Here is a 23,960-nt window from a genome sequence, read left to right on the forward strand (position 1 = left end):
GTGGTGCGCTCTGCGCATGTTCAGTGTGGTCCCTTGCGGTCACCAGGTTGGGTCGGGCGCCTGCGCCGTAGACGGAGTCAGGGCGGGGGCGCAGCCGCGCTGAAGCCTGGCAGCCGGCGATGGCGGCCGTGGCGGCGTTAGGGGCTGCGGGCCCATGAGGCGGCCCAGGCCCCGCGGACTCAGCACAGCGAGGAAGGGGCGGCGGAGGCGCTGCTCGCATCCAGGCCATGGCGGGCGTGTTCGACATTGACCTGGACCAGCCCGAAGACGCGGGTTCGGACGAGGAGTTGGAGGAGGGGGTGAGCGGGGGGAGCCTGAGCCGGCGAGGGGCTGAGAGGGAGCGGGCCTCGCCAGGGGCAGGGCGGGGGGACCCGGCCCAGTCCGGTGAGCGGCCCGACCTGGCATCCGAGGGGGATCCGGTCGGGCGACGGACTTGGAGGAGGGGTCCGCTGCGGTGAGTGGCCCGATGCGCGGAGGCGGGTGATGGGGGCCGGCCTAGCGAGCGGGAGAGGAGGGGCGGCCTGTTGAGGGAGCGAGGTGTCCTGCCTGGGTGACATGCTGCCTGCTTCTGTGGCAGTTGCTTTGCCACCCATGGCGGGTGGCACCGCTCTGGGGGTGCCGTCGGAGGGGCTGGTAGGCGACGCGTCCCCCGACCTTAGCCCTAGGCAGCTACTGCCCGGGTGGCGCCTTGTTTTAGCGCCGATGTGCCCCACTCAGGTGACACGTTCCGTTCCCCCTTCATATTTGGTGGCTTCCTCCCCGCCCGGCTTTTGAGGTGACGGCTGAGACCTGCACACTGCTGCGGCGGGACGTTTATTTCAGGAGGCATGTCTGCACCGTGCCTGGCATTTGTAGTTATAACACTTTCCCATAGTGGAGAACTCAATCTTGTACTCAAGATAATACGTTTGAATGGGATCAAATCTTAAGTAACCGTGACTTCTTTTTCTAAGAATAGATTTCTTGATCTAAGAATTGTCAGTGATTTCATACTAGCTGGCTTACCGTAATATGCCAGGCTAAATTTGAGGATGCTTTTATGTGTGAATGAGTGGGTTGTTTTACCTTTTCTAGTATATAATTTAAAAAAAACAAACCCAGGACTAATTATTTTCAGATCAAAATAGTTTGATGTAAGTGTCCCACACATTAGATCAGCCCAGAAATGCTAATCTATATTGTAAAATTTTAATCATCACTTCTGTGCTAACATCTAAAGTCAGAGATGGCATGGTATTTACCAGAGGTGGTTTTTACTACCCTGGGAAAAACTAATTAGTCCCAGTTTAAGGCATTTTCTGCTTTAAGAACTATTTTGTTAATGCATACCATATTACACTTATTGTTAGTTAGGTCTTCAAATTGTGGTTATATAAGGCAATAGATTAATTAATTTTAATTAATAATTAATATATCATAGATTAATTTAGAGTTTTACAAATAAAAAGTAGAACTGCAGTGGTTGTAATAGTAAATATGTAATTATAACACTGAACATCTGAACGTCTGTATACATTTTGGTTCAGTATTTTCTCAAGGAAGTCATACATGTCATGACTTATTTCAGTTTTCAATATTGTATAGTCAAAAGTCAAAGACATTTGGTTGTATGAAAACTGCAATAGTGCAGAGTTGTAGGCTTGAAGCATTAAGCAGTCAGAAGCATTCAGCATTTCAGACTACCCATCCAGGTCCATTTGGCAATTCAGCATTCTGTAGCAGAAGACCAACTTTGATATAGTGGATAGACTGAGACTATTCCTCTACTGTGAATGGATGTATCCAGAGTTTGACAAGATTTGTTCCTGTCCTTGCTGGACACTGATGCAATTAGTTTTACCAGTTTTCTGGTTTAAACTAGGTTTAAGATGGTATTTATCAGTGCTGTGGCCAAACTACTTTTTTCCCCAGGGAATTGTCAGTCCTGTCTAAAGTGTACAGGCATTGAACTGCAAGAAGTTTATAGTGAGTACCAGGTACAGAAGAGTGATGAACGCTACAGCATCTCCAAAATAGACTGAGCGCCTCACCTTATGTCAAGCTCCTATTACCTTGTCAATCTGATGTTGCTCTTGATCTTGTCTCTTTAGGGTTGTACCATTACAGTCTGAAACCAGCCATTGCTTTCAGTATTTTTACACAGATTATTTGGTATCGGTCAGTGTCAATAGTTTAAAAACAGTAAAGGCATTATTTTGCTGGCGCACTATAGCCACTATAATTTCTCAACTTTAAAGAAAAGACCCTGGGAGCAGCATCAGTAACCAACAAAATAAAATGCCTGGCTAAAAATGCCCCTCACATCGCATCTTGAAGGCTGCCAACAGTCTCAGATGGTCCAGTGAGCAAATTGCGGTACTAGAGTTCCCCAGAGTTTAACCATAAGGACTGAGAGTCCGAGAATCCTAGTTCATCAGTTATGACCGTCCTTTCCCATAAATGTGGGTAATATTTGCAGCACAATTTCCATTAGAGTTAATGCCTATTCACAAGCAAACTTGGCTCTCAGGCAGGATGAACAACTGTGCTGTGGGACAACCAAATTCAGTTCATGACTACTCTCTCTTTCAGTGTTAGTAACACTGGAAGGGAGAAAAAAACAATAAAATAAGGCTTTTGAAAAACAAATAAGAGTAGAGTTACTGTAGACTTAGTATAGTTAAAGCAAAACATAGAACCAGAGAAGCAAACACAAGAGCAAATAATTTGATGGGGGAGGATCAACGGGAAAGCATGCGCTTTAACTGAAAGCTACCTCCAGGTGGCATAGTGCGTAACTTTGAGGAACAGAAAGACATCTCTGAACTGAGAGTTTGAAATCATCAAACGGAATGTGAGCTAGGGTGACCAGATGTCCCTTTTTTATAGGGACAGTCCCGTTTTTTGGGACTTTTTCTTATATAGGTGCCTATTACCCCCTACCCACTGTCCTGTTTTTTCACAGTTGCTATCTGGTCACCCTAATGTGAGTTGGACGTGAAGCTACATTAGACTAGGTAATCTTGCAGCTGGAAAGTTTTCACTCCAAAAAGCTATCATAGCATCAACAAGAACAAGTGCTGTTACAGGTGTGCCTACAGATATGGCTAACCTAGGAAATGAAATTGCCACAAGACTTCTTCTGACTAGGGAGATTGCACTGAAGTCATAGTTCTTGGTTGCCACAGAGTTTTACTGAATATAACAGCAGCTTTAACATTTATCTCATCTGTAAGAAAGTCAAATGACAGTAAATGCAAACCAAAGTGAGACTGTCCAGCTAGAACAACACTAGTCTTCAAATGCTTGATTGTCTGAGATGACAAGAAGGAAGACCCATGGCTTCTTGAATGAAAAGCAGATTTAAAAAAAAAAAACTTTTAAAAAACAAATTTAATGCTGATGAAAATGAGACTTGGAAAATGAAAGCCTCTGTTTACATAACAAGACCAATGTGACTGGCAGTAGTGCAAGCAGTAACATGCTTTCCTAACCAGTATAAGTCAAGCCTACTTGAATCATGGTATGATTGTCAAATAATTGTGGCTGAGTTGCAGACAAGACATGGAAAATCATGGAAAAGTAATAATGGACCATTATTATTTGCGATAATTTGGAAAAGTCAGAGAAGACCTATTTGTTTAAGAAAAATTTGCTGGTGCAATATAAACACTTAAGTATTATGTTATGCTTGCTAATTTTTTTGATAACCAGACATTTTGCTGCCACTATATTAGAATAATTAATGCACGGGGCTGACAGCGGGAGCCCTGCTGCCATCAGCTTGGATAAATGGGGTTGTACTGTACTAATGGGGAAAAAAGTGTGTTGCAAACCTCAAAATGTATGCAAAATTGTGGACTGTGCAAAGTAAGCTAATTAAAATCAGAATTGCAGTGGAAGCCTAACATTGCGGGATCCACAATATCATGAATATTATTGAATATTTTACAATGTAAAAATGAAAACTGCAGCTTTCAGACCTTTGTATGGCTTCCCTCCCCTAATTTTTTAGGAATTTCACAGTTAATTCAGTATATCTGTTTCCAGTTCCCTTAGTTATCTGGTTCCACATAAACGCAGATCCTGTAGAGGAAACCTTTGTACAGGATAGCCATTATATGTATGAGTCCTATTCACCAAAATTCTTACATGAACACAGGTGTAAAAATACAAATTACAACACCATTGCATTTTTACAGGGTTTATCTGGAGTTGGATTCATTGCTGCGTGTACAAACATAATCAGATAACTGCAGTTAGCTAAAAAAGTAATGGGTCCCCTGCTGTAATTGTGGGATCCTTGGGAATTTTGCAACTTTTCTGCAGAACTCTTTAAATGTTTTGTGAAAGCCTATCATACAAAGTGCTTTCTTCTGATAATTTATTGCATATTACTTCTTGGCCAGTTTAACAAATTTTAGAGCAAAATCAGTCAGACCGTGACATGTTTTTGTTTTTTTTTAAACAAAGCTTACTGTTTGTACTCACTGTTTTTGTTTACAGCTATGGTATTATTGTAGTAACTTTTTAAAACATTCTCTCCCTCCATCCCAGGGTCAGTTAAGTGAAAGCATGGACCATGGAGGAGTTGGCCAATATGAAATGTAAGTTCCTATTAGAAAACATTTCTGTAATATTCATGATATCTACAGTTTTTCTCGACTTTAATAGAAAAATTCAAGTTTTATAGGTACATCTTGTAACAAAAAAATTCTTTGGAGAAATTGGTAACAATCTGCAGTGCCTTACATTTTGTATCTTACTTGTCCCTACACTTTTTTACTTTATTTGAATGCTATTTGTAATCAGGCTCATTCTGTTATATTAAATATTAATAATATAGTGCACTTTGATAAAACCCAATTTATCAAGAGATCGCAGAGGACTTTACGCTCCTTAAGCTCCTGAATACTCATTTAAAGATGGATGTTCCTGAAAGGTGCTATAGCATGCTTTCATAATCAGTATAAGTCAAGCCTAATTATGAACTCCATTATAGGCTACATCAATTTATTACCTTTCTGGGGGGAAAAGTTCAAAAACTATTTTAGTTTGAACAATTCCACTGTATGAAACCTTGCAGCCTCCTGTGAAGTGGTAGATATCTCCATTTTACAGAAGTTTCTGACAGTGATGGAGAGGTTTTGGTGTTTGCAAGTTCACACAGCAAACCAGTGGCAGATAGGGGAATAGAATTCAGGAGTTCTGACTTCAAGTCTTCTAGAAAACATTGCTGCACTTAAGTCTCATTAAAACTATTTTGTTTGCTTCAGGGCTAAGTCTGAAAATGCATCATGTTGGAAGACTCCGTGAGAACATGGTAGCGACAGCTAAAACACAATTCAGTCTTGTCAGCATAGACAAGACCAAACTGTGTTACTGACTTATACTTTGCAGGGCTTAGCATAATTTAGAAACATTATTAAGTATTGGGTTAATCCTCTACTTTGGCAAGATTGAACCATATTTTAGTTTAACGTTACTATTTTTGCAAGGTAGTAAGACTTTCATTGTGTAAATATGACCCTACAAATCACACCTGGGAGTCCCATAACTTTTAATGGAATTTATAAACCTAATTTTTTTTTCAGGGTAACAGCAATGCTGCTCAATTAATTAAATTACCAAGAATGCCTGTTTCAGTCTTCAGAACATGTACACTTATATAAAATGTCATTTCAGGAAATGCATGACTCTGTGAATCCTAGGAACTTTCCAAATTTCTGCATTATGCAAGCTGCCACTCATTGCTATACATATACATTAATAGAATTCCTGGTGTTACAATTCTGGACATCTCCTAAGCAGACTGTCAGTTGTGCCAGTGAATATAATGTGCTTTCTGCAGAGAAATTTGCATGATTATTGTTCCTTTAACTTGATTTAATTTTGTAATACACTGTTTTGTCTTTATTCAGTGGCATGGAACATTGTGAAAAATTTGAGATTTCGGAAACGAGTGTAAACAGAGGTCCAGAAAAGATCCGACCAGAATGCTTTGAGTTACTACGTGTACTTGGCAAAGGAGGTTATGGAAAGGTACAAAATCTTCACCTTGGAAAGTCCATTATCCATCACAGTGGAGGCAATCAAAGAATTTTCTTGTTGGCTGCCTGATATATGTCCCAACACTTACGTTCTGTTTCCAGAAAAATTCTGCCTTTCCAGAGGCAGTAATGAGCTGATGCAGACCAGTGTCCAGTATGAAGTCACCATTCTTTTTTATTGGCAATGCATTTGATCAAAATTGACTTTAGTGATTGTACAACTTTACCACTAATTGGGAATAAAAGAATTTAAGGTATATATTTGAATTCTAACTGCCACTGTGACTTATAAGGAATTTATTTACTTTTTGTTCCATAGGTTTTTCAAGTACGAAAAGTAACAGGAGCAAATACTGGAAAAATTTTTGCCATGAAAGTTCTTAAAAAGGTAACTTGAGCTTCACTTTTGGCTGCTTTCCAATCCAAAAAAGGGTTTTTTGTCCCTTTTAGAATGTAATTACTATATAATAATTGTTCTAATCTGCCAAGATTAAACATTTGTCATTCATGTGGTAAAATTAATCTTTACATCCATTTAAATTGAAATATGTATTTTTATCAGATTTTCTATTACATCTATTGTGTGCTTCTAGGCAGTCGGTCTCTCTATTTTTAATTAATTTAAAAACATGAGTGTGATTTCATATTTAACAATAACGCAAGAAACTAAGCAGTTTTTTATTATGTTGCTGACTCAGAGTGTTGTTGTGACAATTATGTGGAGAATGTGGAGACTTCTGTAAATTGGGAATAGAACCTTATGTAGAATTCTGCCTCATTTAGGAATCCCATGTTCTTCGCGCTCATGTAATTTTTCTTTGTTCTGTAGGCGATGATTGTAAGGAATGCAAAAGATACAGCACACACAAAAGCTGAGCGTAATATCCTGGAGGAAGTGAAGCATCCCTTCATTGTAGATTTAATTTATGCCTTTCAGACTGGTGGAAAACTCTACCTCATCCTTGAGTATCTCAGTGGTCAGTATATTTAATTCTGCTACACAGGAGCTTTTCAGTATCCCTTATTTAATCTGAAAAGTTCTTATTTTTTCCCTTTATAAAATCCCAGCTAAGCGCTCATAGTTGACTTAAATTATTCTGCACATTTTCATAATTAATGTGAAACCCATAACTCAATCTATATAAACTGCATAACAAAACTGATGTTAAGAATATCTTACAGGGAAGTAAAGGAGGGGGAATTTCTAATTATCAGATACCAGGAATTCTGTCTCCAGGGTCTTGCTCTGACTCCTGATTGATACTTCCTGTATTAAGTGAATATTCACCCACTTTTCACACATTAACAACGCTGGATTAAAATAGTCTTCTGCAGAGCATAATTCCATCATCTGTCCTTTGATAAGGGAATGTGTAGTAGTTTAATTATGATTAAAAATGAAAAAGTACAGAAATATGGATTCTTGCTTCTAACATCTTATTTTCCTCTTGTAGGAGGAGAACTATTTATGCAGTTAGAGAGAGAGGGAATTTTTATGGAAGACACAGCCTGGTATGTGAAACAACATTGGCACTTTTGTGGCTTAGTAGAATTCAAGAGAGAAACATACAATTGTATTTTAATAATCTAATTTAATGAGCTACACAGTTCAATGAGTCTTTCGTGGAGGTGGTGGCTGTTCTGTATATCTTACTCTGCTGCATCTCTGACCAGCTAGTGTTGGAATGGCATTACAGTCTGTGAGAAGATTTACTGCCCACCCAATTGAAGGTTGTCACTATGTTCTACTGGAACTTAGGCATGTGCTTGCAGAGGGGGTACACTTGAGTTGGTGGGGAATGGCAGCCTACACCAGAATTTCTAGGAATCTTCTGCATGAAAGAAATGTTCAAAACCTTGCTTTGGGTACATTATGTAAAAGTTTGTAGCTTCTAGTGGCTGCAGTTCACTTTTAGAAGTGGTGTAATTACTGTATTTTTCCTACTCTTTCTGAGCACATATGTGAAGAAAACTGAACTGTGTAAATGATCATTTTGCTTAGAGAGCCTTTTCTGTAGCTACATTTCACACATGACCTAGGTCAATGAAGTACACCTTCTTGATTAGGCTTTACACAGCACACAAGAGGGGATGATAGCTCCATCTTCCCACAACATATGCTGTGAGTGTTTTGGAACAGCTCAGATGTACATATAGGATTGCAGCTTTATGCTACAGAGAGCACTGCAGTGCAGAGCTTTCCTCTTCCTTTCCCAGAACAGGGAATCAGTTTAGAGCCAGACTTAATGACCAGCGAATTCAGATCGCAACAAAATTATTCAAGACAGAGTAACTACTAAGCAAATTAACCTAATGCTGATGGTGTAATTTTGCTGTTCCATTGTGTCCCTATGCCCTTTGGCAAATAAACCTCAATAACATAATTATTCTACTAATTTATTCTATGATGCACATTTAACTATACTTTCAAGGAATCATTGCTATGTACTAGGAAGTATAATTGTTTTAGTGCTTAAGATGCTTTTTGTGGCTGAAAGAGTTTAATTGTATCAAATCCCTTTTGTTTCAGCTTTTACTTGGCAGAGATCTCAATGGCTTTGGGGCACTTACATCAAAAAGGAATCATCTATCGAGATCTGAAGCCGGAAAATATCATGCTTAATCATCAAGGTGGAAATATAGTAAACAATTGTGTAGCCAATAATCCTCTCAAAATCCTTTCTCACAGGTCACAGCATAATATAAAATTACCTCAGAAAACTGTTACTACTGTTATCTTTCTTTTTTCCTGATACACCCATACAAGTAGCTGCCATTTGCTAACCTCTAGTCATGGCATGGAGTTCATTGTAGTAGTTACAGTACTTTAGTACTGGAAGTGGCAGAACAAATTGGTCAGGAAGGGGCAAGAGACTTTTAGGGTAAACACACTGAAGACTTTTCTATTCACTAGTGGGATATTCTCATGCTGCTGAGTCATCTATGCATGATATCTGAATTCAAACCTGCTCTGTAATTTTCATGTTTACAAATAACTATGCTAATACTGATGTTCTAGCTTTTTAAAAAGAAACAAAAAAAACCTGTCACTTTACTTGATCGTAGCAGCAAGTTCAAAGCTCTGTGTGTGTTGAGCACTAATGCCTGCAGCACTATTGATTAGTGCCAGCAAACCCTAGCATTAAAGAGCTAAAAGACTACTTTTAAGCAAGGTGTTCACTGAGTGTGAATGTTTACTAGTGCTTAGTGGTTCTGGAGAGTGAAAGTTATAAATTAGAAATGAATTGTGACACTGATTTTGGTTTCTAAATTATGGAGTAAGCATAAGACTAGGTGACTTGATTGTACTGCTGCCCAGATGAAGTCTTTTATAGATATGTTTGCATATATTTAAAAAATGTTGTATAAGATTAATTAAAAAAACCTTACTGCATTGTGCAAATCAAGAACTTGATTCTATATGAAGGGGAATAAGCTCATATAAAAACACAGTCAGCTACTTAGATCTATCTGTTTCTTTGTGCCTAACTAGTAGAAGGATTGCAATAGGATGTGAACAATTAGTTTGTGAGTTTCTACAGGTCTAAGTAATGAGAACAGAACATGAAGAAACAATTTTTTTCATGGCTTTGAGAGTCTCTTGGTGGCTTTGCTGTGTTTTTGTTCCTCTCCACTGAGTGAAGACCCTTTTTCATGCAAAAATAAGCCTGTATCTTCATTGAGTGTAGTTCTAAGATTTTTTTTAAATGACTAAAGTCATTTTTCACTCTGATGCCTGCTGGGAAGAGTCCTGTTTTGTTACTGTAGACAGGAATAGACATATTTGCACTGTCCATTTTATAAATTACATTTATGTTGACTTGCAGATATGCATGTAATTCTGTTGTCAGAATTCTGAGTGATTTTAGAATTAGATGTTTTTTTTTATTTCAGGTCATGTAAAACTAACAGACTTCGGACTGTGTAAAGAATCTATTCATGATGGAACAGTCACACACACTTTCTGTGGAACAATAGAATACATGTGAGCTGCATGATGAAACAGAAAAGTATTACTCTGGTCCGGGGGTAATGGCTAAATTTTACCTTTTTTAAGTGATGGTTCAATACGTTCAGTTATTTATGGAACTTTCAGATTATAAATGTGGATTATGTTTAAAAACTTGAAACCTGAGCCGTAATTGAGTGTTTAATAAAATACTTTCATATTTCTAATTTTTTTCATTCTAGGGCCCCTGAAATCTTGATGAGAAGTGGGCATAATCGTGCTGTGGACTGGTGGAGTTTGGGGGCATTGATGTATGACATGCTGACTGGAGCAGTAGGTGCACAGTTAAAAACTGCATGCATTTTATTCTACATCACTAATCACTGAAGTTTGTTGGATCATTCAGGTGTAGGAATAGATAGATATGTATGTACTTATATCAGCTGCTGGTAGGAAACCTAACTAAAAAATGGCTAAACATTTTTAACCATCCTCTTGTGCTGTTCTGTAATAGCCCAAGCAAATATTTGGAAGTCACATTTGAAGCAATTATATGCCTGTTTCACTGAAACTAGCCCTGTTCCATGTATGCAAATGAAGAGAGCTGAACAAGTATCAGTTTGTTCCAGTGGTTCTCAAACTGTGGGTCACAAGTTAATTTCAGTGGGGTTGCCTAGGGCTGGCATTAGACTCGCAGGGGCCGAGGGCAGAAAGCTGAAGCCCGAACCCCGCTATCCAGGGCTGAAACCAAAGCCTGAGCAACTTAGTTTCACAGGGCCCCCTATGGCATGGGGCCCGATGCAATTACCCTAAGCATTTTTTATTTAAAATATTAACTATTCTGGAGTAACACAGGGCACTGGGGTCATGTGGTAATTTTTGTTGTCACGAGCGGGGTTGCAGTGCCATAAAGTTTGAGAATGACTGTGCTAGAGTTTTTCACGTGTGTTGTTCTTCACACTGCAATGATGTTTTTCAGCCCCCGTTCACTGGGGAGAACCGAAAGAAAACCATTGACAAGATTCTCAAATGTAAACTCAACTTGCCTCCCTACCTCACGCAAGAAGCCAGAGATCTGCTTAAAAAGGTAAAGTTTTAATTAACGTTAAACCTATATGTATATGCAGATATTAGAAACCCACTGATCAATATTGCTGTGCTGCTTTTTCCCAGGTGAATCATAGTGCTACTATATTTCAATCAACTTAATCTTTTAATGGAGCTCAGTTCAGTCTTCAAGTTGCATGAGGCAGAAAATAATGCTTTGTTTGAAAACACAATTCTGAAGTTGTTTTTGTTTTGAGAACTGCCTTAAGATTGTTAACAGAGACAATGTGGATGAGATAATATCTTTTATTGGACCAACTTTTGTTGAACAGAGAGACAAACTTTCGAGCTTACACAGAACTCTTCTGTGTAAGCTCAAAAGCTTCTCTCTCTCCAACAGAAGTGGTCCAATAAGAGATATTATCTCACCCACCTTGTCTCTAGTATCCTGGGACCAGCATGGCTACAACAGCACACATACAATAATGGAAGATATTAAAATTGTTTGTAATTTCATTGTATGGTAACTACTACGTGGTTAGTCCAAATAATATTTAACACAGATGTAAAATATTTCTCTTAATGACTCTTAATATAAATACTCTTTAAAAATTGTTTAACCATTTCAATAAATTGTTTCCTTGGTGTTTTTCTCCTCTAAGCTGCTAAAAAGAAATGCTGCCTCACGTCTAGGAGCTGGTTCTGGAGATGCTGGAGAAGTTCAGGTAGATCAAGAGAAATTAAACAAGATTATCATATTGAGAAACAAGATTCAAGGATAGTCCAAGAAGAATAGATATGGGAGAACATGTCATTCTCTGAAGCATAGTGAGAGCAGAGGCAGGGATTTAGACAAATAGTCAGTTGTTTCCTCTGAGGAATTTAAGGAAGGGTTAGATAGATATCTAAGTAATAAAGGGCTCAAGGAAACAGTTAGTGGGGTAAAGGATGGGGTCCTGAGGATTTATTTGCTCTCCTCCCCCTGAAATTTTTTTAGCTTTCCTATATCCCATTTCCCCCTTTCTTTATTAGTTACTCCGTGAACAAATTGATACATTGTGGTATTCTAGTGGGTTGGTGAATAACGCACACATTATCACATTTGGGGTTGAGAGTCTTTCAGGAAAGATGTTGTTACACTTTGCACTCATAATGCGAAACAGATCTAACTCAATTATTCCATCTACTACAAAATTGTTTAAAGCTTGTCCCCAGCCTGCACAGTTTGGGTTTTGTGGCTGTATGTAAACCTCTCCTGTACAACTCGCATCATTCCATATTTTAATAGTTTTATGGTTAATTGTGTCAGTTTTTATGACATTGCTAGTAGAAATTCATCTGAAATATTTTCAAGAGATGTAGATGTGCGTGGCACATCAGCTAGATTGGTAACATGGAGTTAATTTCTTTTGTAACTTGAACAGATCAGAAACTAAAAGAAAAATATTAGAACAAAAGCTTACCTATGCATAAAAGTGACAATAAGCATAATGTGCAGAATGGCAATATTTCACTATTCCCAGCAAGTTTATAGCAGAAGATAAGATATTAGGTACTGAGAAGCTCTCACAAATCATTGTCCGTCATCCTTATGTTCTAAAGGATGGCAAATTTCCCCAAATTTCTCTATTTAGAAGGTGTCACTTTCTAAAAAGCCAATACATCTGCCATACATACAGACAAGTCTTTGATTGGTGGTGGTGGTAGATTTTTGCATCTATGAAGTTAAATACATTTGGCATGTAATATCCCTAAGAAGCTCGTATGTACTATCACACTGAAATCATAAACAATCGAGTGACTGTGGTATTACTGCATCTCATACATTTTCAGTCAGTATCAGATTTGATGTGTAGGCAAATGAAATTCCCAGTCTACATTTCATTAAACCTCAAACTGTCATTTTCTTTTAATCCACTATTTCACTGCTGGTGACAAATAAATATACACAGTGAAGAACTGTGAATTAAGAACTTAATTTTGCTAGCTTGAGGCAGTTTCATGAGGAAATCCTGATACAATCACACATTTTTCTGAAAGTTTATATTTAAGAATTTTGTAATGACAATTTTAAGCTATTTGTGACTATTCTAATAGAGCACTGTAGGACAAATAATAGATGCTGCACTTGAAGTACACACAGTTTTGGAAGGAAAGGAGCCCAAAGTTGAGGTCTAAAGAGACCTAGCTTATTATTCCTCAGACATTCTCATCTTAGCTAGCTTTATGAACATTAGAAAATATAGTTCATTTTCCTATGTACAAGGTCAACAAGTATCCATTCTTAATTTATTCCAGGAAGACCAATTATGCTTTTCATTCTTCTGAATTTTCTTAGGCTCACCCTTTCTTCAGACACATTAACTGGGAAGAGCTGCTAGCTCGGAAGGTGGAACCTCCCTTTAAACCATTATTGGTACGTACCGGGAGTACAGTAAATTGTTTGTTCCTTGTATGTCTTTTAGCAGCAGTTCTCAAACTTTGACTTACTATATTGGATCTAAAACTCAAAAGTACTTGTCATTCTACCCTTGTAACTACTCAGTTATAATGGATTTATACTCTGATAAACTGACCCATATATTACAGTTTGAGAACCACTGCTCATAGTACTGTAAAAGCTGCACATTTAATTGAAATAACTTCAGTTACTGGTACTCAGATGTAGCATTGCTATCAGAGCTAGGTTAGAAGAAACCACCCATCTCAGAACTTTCCATAGGGCCCTTTTGAGAACTGATGTCAGTAAAAAAACTCAGGAATTAAAAGGCCTTGTCATAACTGCTCGTCCACAGACACTTGCCATTGTACTAAGGACACTGGATAGCATTACTGTGTTCCTCCCACCTCAACTACTGTATCCTGTCCACAGGGGGGGAAATTGCTTTTTTTTGAGTGGATGGGGTCGGGAAACCCAGTACAGAGCCAGTGGAGACTCTTCCTTCTTACTTTTACTGATTATTTTCCTTTAATCCCAGATTGTGGAAGAAGTGGAGCAGTTCCATTTCAATTTTACATTCTCTTATTTGTAACCTTCTGGCTATACAGGCTCAGAATCTGAATTCTGAATTTGTTTCCAAGCATCAAACATGCAGCCAATACTTGGGTGAAACTAAAATTTTAAATAGTCACTCAGTAAAATGTGAATCAAGTCACTTTATTCAACATCTTGAGTGTTACCTCACTAATATTTATCCTGCACATAGTTGTACAAGCATCATTTAACTTCAATCTTAAAATGGCAGTATTGTTAATAAGGCCCAAGCCCCTAATATATTAGACTGCAGTTCAAAAAAGAGGCTAATATTTATGAAAATGTCACCGGTACAAGATGACTGAACTTGCATTTTATAACTTCAGCAAATTCTGTAGTTTGCTAATCAGTTGTACAAATCAAATTGTTAGAAATTTTAGCTTCACAATTGTATAGAGATCTTGCCTTATTTTAGCAATGATTCAGGGAATCTATGAGAAGACATAAATTGGGAGAACTGCCATTGGCAAAATCTGTTCAATTCCTCAGCTGAACAATAGACAGTTATTTGGTAGTCATTTATTCAGTTAATGATTTCTGTGCTTAGCAAGACAAGCATTTTGCTTCTATGAAAATGTGCTGGATTATTTAGTGTGTGAAATTCCAGTAGACTAACTGGTGTAACTTCCATACCGGGAGTGACTCAGTGTTTAGCTCTCACAAGAAACTGGCATTTGTTTCTATTGTAATTTGAGATTATTTTAAAGGCATCTTTTTAATTTGTGTTCCTTTTTGATCCATAATTCTCGCCCCTCCCCCTTGCCTTTATTTCTCAGTGTCAGTGCCCATAGTGACCTCCCACTGGCAACGACAGGATTCCGACTCCTCTCCAAGGTTTTACTACAGCAGAGCTCTGCCAAAAACCTATGGAATGAACTCCATCCAGAGGCTTCACTGATCACCGCTAAGCCATTTGGTTGATATCTGTATTATAAACCCTTAATCATTTTGTTTTTGCAAAGCAATCCGAAGAGGATGTGAGCCAGTTTGATTCAAAGTTTACACGTCAGACACCTGTTGATAGTCCAGATGACTCAACTCTCAGTGAAAGTGCCAACCGGGTCTTCCTGGTAAGTGAGCCAGGGATCTGTGCGCGTTGACTTTGGAGAGGTACATTGTGTTCTTGTTTGGAAATGGTATAGCGCATTTCAGGTGAATTCCTTCCATCTCTGGAAAGAAAAGGTTGAATCTTACCACTTGTAAGAGTGACAACTATTTGTGTCAGACAAGTTCTAATGCATCAAAATTTTAAATTATCTTACTCCTTGCAGAAGGGTAGCTTTTTTTTGGCCATTTTGGCTTGTAGCCTTTGATATTTACTTAGGCTGGGTTACACCGTCATTTTTACACAGGACAATAAGATTCTAGATTTTAAAGGGAATCTTGTTCACATTTTATAGTAAAATGGACACTAATCCTAAATTGCTGAAGGAGCGGAATTGCTTATTACTTCAATAGGAACGCAGAGAGAACTATGTCCAAAGTGGTTACCTTGTAGATCAAAATTATGTTGTCTTTGAGCATTGCTTATATGGATCTATAATCTGAACAGCAATCTCTGGGCTGCCCAAGCACCCTGCCTATATCTGTGGAGGGGAATTACACTTGCATTCCTCACCTAAGGAATTAAGGAGTCATAGTACCAGCCATCCCTTAGGTCGTTCTGCTAGCACTTTAGAGGACAGGATTAGAATTCAAAATGACTTTGACAAATTGGAGAATTGGTCTGAATTCAACAAGTTGAAATTCAGTAAAGACAAGTCCAAAGTATTACATTTAGGAAGGAAAAATCAAATGCACAACTACAAAATGGGGAATAACTGGCTAGGCAGAAGACAGCTGGAAAAGATCTGGGGGTTCTAGTGAATTGCAAATTCAGTATGAATGATGCAGTTCTGAAAAAGGCTAATAGCATTCTTGTGTATATTAACAGGAGTGTTGTATGTAAGACTCTGGAGGTTATTGTCCCGGTTCATTGCTCAGCACTGGTGAGGCCTCAGGTGGAGTAGTGTGTCCAGATGTGGGTGCCACACTTTAAGAAAGATGTGGACAAATTGGAGCGAGTCAGGAAGAAAGTAACAAAAATGATAAAAGGTTTAGAAAACCTGACCTATGAGGCAAGGTTGAAACTGGCCACATTTGGTCTTCAGAAAAGAAGGCTGAGGGGAAATGTGATAAGACTTCAAATATGTCAAGAGCTGTTACAAAGAGGATAGTGATCAATTGTTCTTCATGTCTATGTTCTTAATCTGCAGCAAAGGACACTTAGGTTAGGACGTCAGGGTTAGGAAAATTTTTCTAGCTATAAGGATAGTTAAGCCTGGGAATAGGATTCCAAGGGAGGTTGTGACATCCCCATTATTGGAGGTTTTTAAGAAGAGGTTGGAGAAACATCTGTCAGGGATGGTCTGGGTGTACTTGGTCTACCTCAGCACAGAGGGCTGGACTAGCAGACTTCTTGAGGTCCCTTCTGGCCCTACATTTCTGTGATTGTGTGGTCATAAAAATAAACCTTCCCTATCAATCACAATGAAGTTATTCTTGTCTTTCAGGGGTTTACGTATGTGGCTCCATCCGTACTTGAAAGCGTAAAAGAGAAGTTTTCTTTTGAACCAAAAATTCGATCACCTCGCAGATTCATTGGCAGTCCTAGGACACCAGTCAGGTATTTTTTTAACAATTTACTTTTCAGTGAGCAATTGTAAATTATCTCCATTAAAAGCATTAATAATTTGACCTTTTTTTCTGGAAGAACTAGGGTGCTCATTTTTAAACACAACATGCTTTCTGCACATTTTACAAGCATCTTCCCTGCAGGCAAGCTTATGTTTGGCAGCACAGGAAATTCTGATCTGCCTGATACACGTTATTGGTACATCCTGTCATTCTGGTGACTTCAATACACCATCCTCTAAAACTGCTGCTGGATCCTCTGTGTTTCTGTGCTGCTCATGATGAGAGTAATGTTAGCACAAAATTTCCCTTCTTCCACACACCTACAAGCATGTTACATGGTGAATGCCAAATGAGAAAAGTCTAGTATCAGTGTGTCTAGTTTATAGTGAGTTTTGGTAGGAACTAGCCCAGATACATGCTTCTCTCAAACCAAGGAAGTGGAAGCAAAAATTAAACACTTCAGAGAACAGGCATTTATGCTCCACTTCTTGCAGTGTGAAGGAAATGTCTTAGCTTCGCATGTATCCTCAATGCTAAGTGATTTATATTTTTTGTCTTAAAGCCCTGTAAAGTTCTCCCCTGGGGATTTCTGGGGAAGAGGTGCTTCAGCCAGTGCACCAAATACGCAGACACCTGTGGAATATCCAATGGAGACAAGTGGAATAGAACAAATGGATGTGACAGTTTGTGGAGAGGCCTCAGCACCACTTCCAATACGACAACCAAACTCTGGGCCATATAAAAAACAAGCCTTTCCCATGATTTCCAAACGGCCAGAGCACTTGCGCATGAATCTATGACAACACAACCTTTTTTTTTTCTTTTTTTAAACCCATAAAGGTGGAAAAACAAAGAATGGACATAAGCCCCCTGCCAGTTTAAATGTGAGGGCTCATATGGTTTACTTTTTAAAAGTGACAGTATCGGAGTCATTGCACAGAACGACTTGGAAAGAAAAAAACAAACACATGGATTTTTTTCTATTAATCAATGGTGCATAAAAAAACTTAAGCAAAATGGTATTGCAGAACTTTAGGCACATCAACTAACTGATTCCCAGTGACATCATCTCGCCTTATCAAGGATTTTTCAGGTTGATAGCTTGAAACTGACAGTATTAAGGGTAGGATGTTGCTCCAGAATCACTGTCTAGTCATGATTGTGTCAAGAAGGGTTAGCCCTTTCACTAGGCAGAGTGTGAAATGCCTATAATTCTTGCGTCTGAGGATTAATTAGCATGCAAGCTTGATCCAACTGTTTCCTACAATGGTGTGGAATCAAAGATGAAAGATAAACTTAACAATTGATGTTTCACGTGAAAACAACTTAATGAATTTTTTTTATATAAATATATATTTTTCAAATAGATTTTTTGATTCAGCTCATTATGGAAAGTATCCCAAAATTTAAAACAATTATTTGTTGGTGTGAAGAAAAGGTAGACTGACTGACTTCTTTTTCTTCTCCTGGTGAAACAGTACATTAGTAAAGGAATCATTGTTAATTACGTACATGGCTATTGGGGGTAAGAGGAGGGAGAGAATTGTCTTATTTGCTTACCCAGTTAAAATATCTATATCTGTATTGCTAAGAAAAACAAATCCTAATCAAATGGCAATGCTGCTATGTTCTAGGCTTAACTGGAAGCCATGGGCTGCCCACACATCCTGCATATTTCATCATTGTCTTTGGCAGACATTTCACTGGAAAAAATTGCCTTTCATTTGTATGCCAGTCATTTGGTTCAAGACAGCTGAACATGTTCAGATTCTTATCCATCTAAACAGGTCAGGATAAAATCCATCAGAAGGCAAGGGTCAGGGAATGCATTGCCACAGTGAACATCTACAAGTTCAACAAGTCATAAGTGACTAAAAGCTTTTCAACTAATGGGTAAGAATTAGAGGGATTTTTGTATGGTTTTTATCTCGCAGTTCCACAAAAATTAAAGTAACTTTTCTCCTGTGCTGGGGCAACAAGTTTGCTGATTGTATTTTAAGACAAAAGAGAGAGAGAGAAAAGTATTAGATGGCCTTTCAATGAATGTCTTCCACAATGGGTCAGAACTTTAGCAACTTAATTTAGGAAACATGTTCTAAAGATACTATTTATGTTCTTGAAATTGTCATTAAATCTGTACAAATGATTTACAGGTACAAAGAATAAAATAAAGGTCACTGTACCTTACTTAAATACTTCCTGCCTTAAAGAAAGCATTTCCATGAACATAGCTGGTGAAAGGGTTAATATCTGCAGAGCTTTACCCTAGTTAGAGTGAGTGTATGATGTGCATGTGCGTGTAAATGATCATGCAACTGCATACAAGTCCTGTCACTTTTCGCTTGTCTCACGTTGCATTATCTTTAGTCTGACTGTGCAAAGTCTAGTTCTGGTGTTCATAACAGTAGGGATCTCTATAAATTCTGCTTGCTCTGTGTATAGTGAATCTTCTTGAGCCATAGGATCCAAGCCATAAAACTCTCTAAGCACGTTGAATCCAGTCAGAGAGGCACCACCTTCTACAACTTGCAAGTCAGTAGGATTGAATGAAATCTTATTAATCCTCCTATAAAATACAAATATCAGTACTTGACTTTTTAATTTTCTTATGATTAACAAAATTACTATTAGCAGTTTTCTTTCTGAGGAGCCTTTGTGGTGGTCTGTTTTTCATTTTTGTAAGGAAAATCAAGTTATGGTAACATTAAAGCTCCACGAGTTTGCCAGCACCGTTGGCACAAAAATTGTACTGGAAGAGAGTGCCATTTTTCATTCTTTTACGGGGCCATTGGTGACGTGTTGTGGAACTGAGATCATAACCCTCATACTCCATACATCTAAAGCACATTTGCAACAGGCATCACTTCAAGCAGTATCTGCTTTGTGCCACTTGTTATAGAGTTTCCAAACATGTTTACTAAATATAGCAGAAGTGATATGAAAGACCAAAATCCAATGATTTTTTTTTTTTAAGCCAACCAATTATCTCTTGCTCCTATTTACAAGTAACGGTTGTACTCTGGCTGGCTGGATATAATCATCCAATAGAGTTGATTAGTATGGCTGGCAAGAATGGCAAGAGTTGTTTGTTAGAGTTCATTGCTTAATTACATATCCAGTTTATTATTTTAAAAGTAAATTTCATGTACTATTAAAAATGTTTCGTTGCCTGGACATAAGTCTAATACCCTACCATAACTGTGAAACTTTTGGAGTGTGACTCAGACAGCAAGCACACACTATGCAATATGGTTTATCCTGTATTTATTTGTAAAAATATCAGACATAGATCTTCTTTAATATGTATTAGTGTCAATATTAATAGTCATGAACTTTTAAGGGGAGTGGAGTTCAAACTCCTGTATAGCTACTTCAGACAAATGCTAGTATACAGAGTGCATTGAATATTGGAGAGCTTAACAAGTGCTTTTTTTGTTCATTTCAAAAATTGTCTTAAATTTTTCTTTAGAGTATAGAATCTTATTTTTATTTTTTACAAACTGTGCTTTTTTAATTATAATCACTGAACATTTTGCTATCATTTGACTTTTATAGGATTTTTGTAGCATTACAAAAAATATAGTAAAACTGAGGTTAATATCTGCTGTGGGTAACCATGTAAAAGTATTAAATCTTAAACTTGAACCAGATTCAATTTTTTTTTAACTAGCTGTTAAATTAGAGGGCTATTTTGTTCTGCAGTTCATTCTAGAAACTCTAAAGACTTATAGGTTGGCTGTGTTACCAGCATTTTTTTTCTTTCCCATTTGATGTGGAACACTTTCAACACTTTCTCTATAGAAGGAGTGATACATACATACATACATTTGATTCCATTAATGTACTGAACTTTGTAATTTTGGGAATGCTGGAATAATTCCTACCGAGACTGTCTTAATTGTGCCATCTGACATTTGAATGTCATCCTGGTATTAGCTGGTAATAAAAGATAAAAATGCGTCACTTGTTCTCTTGAATATTCCCCCCACACACACTTTTTTTTTTAAGTGTGTATTCCTGTAAGAAAAGCTAAACTTCTGGAGAACAGATATTAATGTTTGTGTTTACTCTAATTCTAGACATATTGGTTTACTTGGGTTTATTGTCTCCTTAATAAATGAGTAACTCCTGGTTTGTTAACAGTCATGGAAGAGTGCATATTAAGATCAAGAGGGAGACTGCAACTCTTTAATATCAGAAAACCCAAGCATTTGTTGCCCTGTCTCTACAGCAATAGTCTCAAGTAATCTGTGTTCACAAAGCAAGATACTGTGTGTTCCATTGTTCCAGGTACTGCTACACTTAATCTACTGGGGGGGAAATTCCTGTTAAGAGTCTGTCCTTATCATGAACAGCACAAGTATTGTCTCAAGGAAATAAGACATTTCTATGCTACATGTGTAGATTCTTGGGGGTTGGAGGTGTGTGGTTCATTGTGTATTTTTACAAACTGTTCTTTTCTGCTATATCAAATTGACTTTGTATCTATCTGTAAAACTCTTCAGCTGCCTTATTAGGAGTGGTATGAGGGTAATCCCCGTTCTGCTTTTCATTTTGTATTTAGTTTACTGTAATAAAATATACTTGATTTCTGAATGGATGTAAATAGCAATTAAATGCAAATTTGAATGAACATATGCTAGTAGAAGTGACTTATTTTTTTTCTTCTCTTAAATAGGGTAACCCCTAAATTTGACAGTTTGGACCTTCATCCATAATTTTATACTTCATGAAATGGAGAAAAACCTTAGCGAGTTTTAAGAAGTGGCCCGACTGACGCTAGATACAACCAAGTAACCTGGTTTATGAAGTGTGGTACCTCAGCTAGGTCCTCAAGCCTTTGAAAGGTGACTGTGAATTGCAATTAGTTATCCAGTCATCAGTGGTCTGCCTCCTGCAGGGTGAGACATGGATCTCTCTGTGTATATCTAGTTGAAGGCAGAGATTTGGGGGTTGATAGGGAAGCTTCTCTCCCTAGACAGCAGCATGATGTTGACAGGCAGATGAGAGGGAGGATGGCATTCAAGTTATGTAAGTTACTCACTTTTTTTTCTTCAACATCTAAGCTGAAATGCATTCTCACTTCTGAGAAGTGTCAAGCTTTTGTTTTAGTTCCTTATTTTGTAATCAACTTATTTTTATTAAGATTACTGGGTTTGGATAACTTCAATCAGTTCTCCCCAAATAAGAGAACCCCAGGGAGAGGTGGTGAGGTGGTATAGAGTTTCTGGAACCTACTGTCTGACGTGTCCTCTCCCTGTGTTGCGTAAACACCAAAGGACCAAGCTAGAGATGAGTTGGCAGCCAAGTTAGGCATGCTATTATTTTTTTTCCAATTCAAGTTGAGCATAGTCTACTGGTTGTCTCACAGGAAAATTCTTAAGTAATCTTTGTGGGTCAGAGGACATTATCAGGTAAACTTGCTGGATTTTCTTAACCAAATGTCTAATACCTTAAATATTTTAAAATACAATTTGTCTACTTTTATTATTTGCAAATAAACTAAGCAGGAAGGTTTAACTTTCTGGTTCTCATGCACTAACGTGTTGCTGGGTTATATATGCTGTGATGTAACAAACTCCTCTTCACTGAATTTTATTAATCTTGAAGCGTTTATCTTGTTGAAAACCTTTTTTTAAACGCTGTTGCCTTCATTACTTAACTTTTCCTTACTAAACTTTCCAAAGACACATTTTTGTGCTTTATTTGATTAGCAAGAAGTCTGTTCTTAGTGTCATCGCTCCCAACCTCCCTGTGGGTAAATCTCAAAGCAGCGTGATTGTTTAGATCTGCACACACTCGTTGAATCTTATTGATTACAATTTCTTTAAAATGCTATTTGATAGGTGGTCTCCCCCAAAAGATTTAAATTCTTCCATGTTGGCTGATACCCTTTGTGTGGATGTGAACGGACTGCTGAGGGACAATGTAAGCAGTCTGTACCCTGCCTGTCTGAATGACTAACGGGGCTAGTTCACCATAATTCATATTCTACAGCATCAACAAATAGAAGTTGCAGGTTTGTGGTCCCACAGACACTAAATGCACCTGTTTTCATATAGTCTTCATGGGGCTCTGCTATTGTGAAACCAGTTGCTTTGGAGAACCTGTTCTTTTTATCTTATGCATCTGTGACTGTTCAGAATACAAGATTCTAATTAGAAATGCTAGCTTCCAAATTATTCTCCCATTGTGTTCTCCATGAACAGGTGAGAAAGTAGTTCACACCCAAAAAATGAAGGTTTGGTTAAAATCTTTTCAAACCATATCAATTAAAATATGCCTCTGCAGCATTAACACAATGGGACTGAGGGAAGCCAGCAAGAAACAAGGTGAACTGAATGAAGAATAGTGTTTAAAAAATATTTTGGCATTGTCTCTAAAACTCCACTTTTTCCTCTGTCCTCATTAAGTATCTAAGTTTAATTTTTAATGGTACCTTCATACAGGAGTGTGAATAGCTCATTTTAAGTGTCTACCAGTAGGCACTTTGTGCTGCTATCAGAATACCTAGTCTAAACTGCAAGTAGTGTGTACTGTGGTTCACTAGAACATAATAGGAGGTGGATAGAGAAACATCATTGTTATGCAGCTCCTTGCCTCTATGCCAGAACTTGAGTTGGTGGGGTGGCTGGGTACTAATAGAGGAAGTGAACACTCATTGTAAAAGTTTTCCTGTGGTTCAACAACTTACCACTTAGCATTTGTTCTAATAAGCAACTTACAGTTCAAGTGATATCTCCCACCAAACCTTGACTAAACAATTATTTTTTTCATCAGCAAGCAACTGCTTGCTCTGGTTCTACTCTGACAATATTTGTGTGTGCTTGCTGTATCGACTGTACTCAGTTTTGATTAACTGCTACACTTACACCCTTCAGTAGTCTTTCCTCCAATAAAAGATTGCATAGGCTAAATTAGACCCATTGCCACTTTTGCAACCCTATCTTTTTAAATAAGTTTGCACAAATAAAATTAACCAATTTAATTCTGAAGCACCAAAAAAAAAAAAAATTTAAAACTCTCTCCCTTAGATTAGTTACTAAGTACAGCTAACAGAAGTAAAACATTTGTCAAAGAAGGCAAACAAAAATACAGGGAATTGAGGTACTAAGTACAATTTTACATGCATTTCTCAGTAAAATTACTTTCTGCTGAAAGCTAACTTTAAAAAAAAAAAAAAAAAGTGTTCCACTTAATTATCATGTAAGGAATTCCCAAACAA

General features: G+C 37.9%; 1 protein-coding gene across 3 annotated transcripts; it reads left to right on the forward strand.

The window, feature by feature from the left end:
- The first annotated feature begins 69 nt into the window (after positions 1-69).
- RPS6KB1 (ribosomal protein S6 kinase B1) lies at positions 70-22,356 on the forward strand. Of its 3 annotated transcripts, none has more exons than XM_075120695.1 (15): positions 70-299; positions 4,537-4,586; positions 5,901-6,021; positions 6,349-6,417; positions 6,859-7,006; positions 7,484-7,541; positions 8,560-8,660; positions 9,924-10,014; positions 10,221-10,311; positions 10,958-11,065; positions 11,688-11,750; positions 13,364-13,441; positions 15,022-15,129; positions 16,612-16,724; positions 21,414-22,356. In XM_075120695.1, the coding sequence occupies exons 1-15, from the start codon at positions 228-230 to the stop codon at positions 21,451-21,453; spliced, it is 1,311 nt and encodes a 436-aa protein (XP_074976796.1). In that variant the 5' UTR covers positions 70-227; the 3' UTR covers positions 21,454-22,356. The 3 variants fall into 3 exon arrangements, with proteins under 3 accessions (XP_074976796.1, XP_048680367.1, XP_048680365.1); XM_048824408.2 differs by lacking the exon at positions 21,414-22,356 and adding an exon at positions 17,298-21,368 and having other exon boundaries at positions 72-299; XM_048824410.2 differs by lacking the exons at positions 15,022-15,129; positions 16,612-16,724; positions 21,414-22,356 and adding an exon at positions 14,836-14,986.
- The last annotated feature ends 1,604 nt before the right edge of the window (positions 22,357-23,960 follow it).

Source organism: Caretta caretta, chromosome 17 (assembly GCF_965140235.1).
Source record: "Caretta caretta isolate rCarCar2 chromosome 17, rCarCar1.hap1, whole genome shotgun sequence".
Classification (NCBI taxonomy): domain Eukaryota; kingdom Metazoa; phylum Chordata; order Testudines; family Cheloniidae; genus Caretta; species Caretta caretta.

What these genes read in the sequence shown, in the direction of transcription:
- RPS6KB1 (XM_048824408.2), top strand. Translation starts at nt 228, where the DNA reads ATGGCGGGCGTGTTCGACATTGACCTGGACCAGCCCGAAGACGCGGGT. An exon ending in ACGAGGAGTTGGAGGAGGGG is followed by an intron (nt 300 to 4,536) that starts GTGAGCGGGGGG and finishes CCTCCATCCCAG; the next exon opens with GGTCAGTTAAGTGAAAGCAT. An exon ending in AGTCCTAGGACACCAGTCAG is followed by an intron (nt 16,725 to 17,297) that starts GTATTTTTTTAA and finishes TTTGTCTTAAAG; the next exon opens with CCCTGTAAAGTTCTCCCCTG.